Consider the following 3,135-nt stretch of genomic DNA (forward strand, 5'->3'; position numbering starts at 1 on the left):
TATTTCTTATATTTTATTATTATTTAAAAAAATATCTTAGATTATTAACAATGATTTTAAGAGGACTGAGAGGAATTGAATCTTATTTAGGTTTTATTGTGTTGATTTTGTTTTGTACAGATCCACACTCCAAACCAGTTGGTGGCGGTAAGGCTCTTTCGTTTCGTGCCAACCGCCAATAAAGTCCCATAAAGACGAAGAAGAACCAAACATGATGTATTCTACTAACTGTCGTCATTTCCTTTAGATAGCAACAGAAATGTCGATTCATGGGGCCACGTTTTGAATCGGGTATGTTTTAAGGTCTTTATTAAGTATGCCGAAACGATTTTAAAGTGGTTTTGGGTGATTGAATTTACCGCCTAGCCGTAAAATATCGTCGTAACAGACGAGTTTATTTGGTGAGCTAACTTCAAATATCGCCTGACTTCCGACCCGCCAAAAGCCTCAGAGGTTCACCGAGAAAAGGACCATTTTGCCCAGAGAGAAGCGATGAGTGCTGGGTTCAACTTCGGCCAGCCTTCGGGCGGCTTCTCCTTCCCGGCCCAGAAGACCACCGCCTCGGCTCCAGCAGCAGCGGGAGGCGGCTTCAGCTTCGGGACGGCCGGCCAGGCTACCACCAACCCCACCGGCTCCTTCAGCTTTGGCACCCAACCTAAGAGCTCCGCCACCAGCACGGGCTTCTCTTTTGGCAACCAGACCACCGGGTTTGGCCTGGGTGCGACCCCTCAAACCACAGCGGCTACAACGCTAACTCTGGGCTCCCTGTTGGCTCCATCTTCGGGCGGAGGGTTCACCCTGGGCGGTGGATTGTCCTCTCAGATCACCGCTTCAGCTCCTGCAGGAGGAGGCTTCAGCTTTGGAGCCGCTCAGACTCAGGCTGCAGCTGCACCAACAGCTACACCTTCAGCAGCAACGACAGCAGCAGCCGGCAGTGCACCGTTTGGAGGGTTTAGTTTTGGGACCAACAAAATCCAAGTGACCACCGCTGCAGCATCCACTGCTCCAGCTCCAGCAGCAGGAGGAGGAGGAGGGTTCAGCTTTGGTACCACCACAGCCTCCACCTCTACAGCTGCAACTACCCAGAGTGGAGCAGGATTCGGCTTTGGCATCAAACCGTCATCGACCCCAGCGCCCCCTGCATACACCCAGGCTGCCTCTTCAGCTCCTTCAGGTCCGTCTCTCTTTGCTTCACCCATCACCTCTGCTGCATCAGCCCCTGCAACAACTGCAGGCTTCATGCTGGGCTCGACTCCAGCTTCAATAGCAAGCACTGCAATACCAGCAGCAGCAGGAGGGGGTCTAAACTTCCCCCTTAAGCCCCTGGGCTCAGTTGCCAGCAGCACCGCTGCTGCTTCCTCCGCCACCACAGCTCCAGCTGCCACTACAGGACCTGCTGTGGGCTTCTCCCTCGGGCTCAAACCTTTGTCCAGCACCACTATGACGGCTACTGCAACAGCCACAACTCTCACCACCGCCACAGCGCCTCCAGTGATGACCTACGCTCAGCTGGAGAGCCTGATAAACAAATGGAGCCTGGAGCTGGAGGACCAGGAGAGGCATTTCCTGCAGCAGGCCACTCAGGTGAACGCCTGGGACCGCATGCTGGTGGAGAACGGAGAAAAGATCACATCTCTGCACAAGGAGTTGGAAAAGGTGAAGCTGGATCAGCGGAGGCTGAACCAGGAGCTGGACTTTATCCTGTCACAGCAGAAGGAGCTGGAGGACGTGCTCTCCCCGCTGGAGGAGTCCGTGAAGGAGCAGAGCGGCACCATCTACATGCAGAACGCCGACGAGGAGCGCGAGCGGACATACAAGTTGGCCGAGAACGTGGATGCGCAGCTGAAGAGAATGTCACACGACCTGAAGGAGATTATTGAGCACCTGAACACGTCCAGCGGTCCCGCAGACACCAGTGACCCGGTGAGACAATACACCATCATCTTTAGACCTGCTCTAAAGATGCTTCACTGCTGTAATTAACCCCATTCTCTTATCTTTTTGTCTCTCCACAGCTTCAGCAGATTTGTAAAATCCTAAACGCCCACATGGATTCCCTGCAGTGGATCGACCAGAACTCGGTCCTCCTTCAGCGGAGGGTGGAGGAAGTGTCCAAACTGTGCGACACGCAGCGCAAGGAGCAGGAGAAAACCTTTCGCTTAACCTTTGACTGAAATAAATCAATCTCAAGATGCATAGACGAAAGGCTACTTGTTGGGAATTCCTTACTTCTCTCTTGTCTCTACTGTCATTATAGTTCTGGTTTAGCCCTGCAGCTTTGGTTTGCATATAAATGAATATTTTTGATTCTTTAAGCTTTATAACCTACCAGCTCCTGGATGTTCTTCTGAATGTGTGGAAAATATTTGTAATATTTTTTTGAATTAGCCGATAAATAAAACTTGTGAAACTGGATGTGGCTTAATTATTATTATATTATATTGTTATTCTTGCAACCTTATTATTCAGCAACAGAAGAAACCTGAGAGATCATAAACATACTTTTGAAGATCCTGCATTTGGTGTAAAACAATCCAGCCCATATTTTACATGTTTTAATAAAAAATTTGATTTTAGAAGAAAACTAAAATATCCTCTTACAACTGCCATATTGGAAGCACACTCGAGGTTATGTTGTTTACTAATGATGCCGGTAATTTAATTATTTCCAAAAGGCTATAAAAAGGAATTAAAATGTGGAGAAACTTGTTAGACTTGAAGCCAAGCTGTGGGCTCGATCCTCAAGCTGTGAATAATGGTATTACAGTTGTCTCTGGTAGGCTTAATTTCCCTGCTCTTTATCTCATTACTGAGGATTTTCTTACCCCATGGGGTAAGAGAAGGAAGCAACTCCTTCAGATTAAAGGTCAGATATTTGATCTTCCAATGTAAAAAGATGCCTATATTTCTGGTCAGTGTGTATGCTTCAGAGATACAAATGTTGCATTAATTTAGAATTTTTCTTATTTTTCTGAACCTTTTTTCCTGGATGCATTAAAAACACAATACAAGCACACATATATGTAAAAAAAAAAAATATATATATATATATATATGCACAAATTAGGGTTTAGTTAACTTGATGTGGCTGCATAATTCAGTTTTAGTCGGCAGAGACTAGAGTTCATTAAACAT

General features: G+C 47.0%; 1 protein-coding gene across 1 annotated transcript; it reads left to right on the forward strand.

Annotated features, from left to right (window-relative positions):
* The first annotated feature begins 216 nt into the window (after window positions 1-216).
* On the forward strand, window positions 217-2,415 carry nup62l (nucleoporin 62 like). The gene is made up of 2 exons (XM_038301219.1): window positions 217-1,923; window positions 2,016-2,415. Exons 1-2 carry the CDS (start codon window positions 493-495, stop codon window positions 2,172-2,174), a joined length of 1,590 nt encoding a protein of 529 aa, XP_038157147.1. The 5' UTR covers window positions 217-492; the 3' UTR covers window positions 2,175-2,415.
* Window positions 2,416-3,135: the final 720 nt, after the last annotated feature.

Source organism: Cyprinodon tularosa, unplaced genomic scaffold (genome assembly GCF_016077235.1).
Source record: "Cyprinodon tularosa strain WSP-4 unplaced genomic scaffold, ASM1607723v1 ctg463, whole genome shotgun sequence".
NCBI lineage: Eukaryota > Metazoa > Chordata > Actinopteri > Cyprinodontiformes > Cyprinodontidae > Cyprinodon > Cyprinodon tularosa.

Bases quoted from the DNA above. Each gene is read 5' to 3' on its own strand.
- nup62l (XM_038301219.1), top strand. From the start codon at position 493: ATGAGTGCTGGGTTCAACTTCGGCCAGCCTTCGGGCGGCTTCTCCTTC. The intron at 1,924-2,015 runs GTGAGACAATAC...GTCTCTCCACAG, and splicing joins CCGCAGACACCAGTGACCCG to CTTCAGCAGATTTGTAAAAT.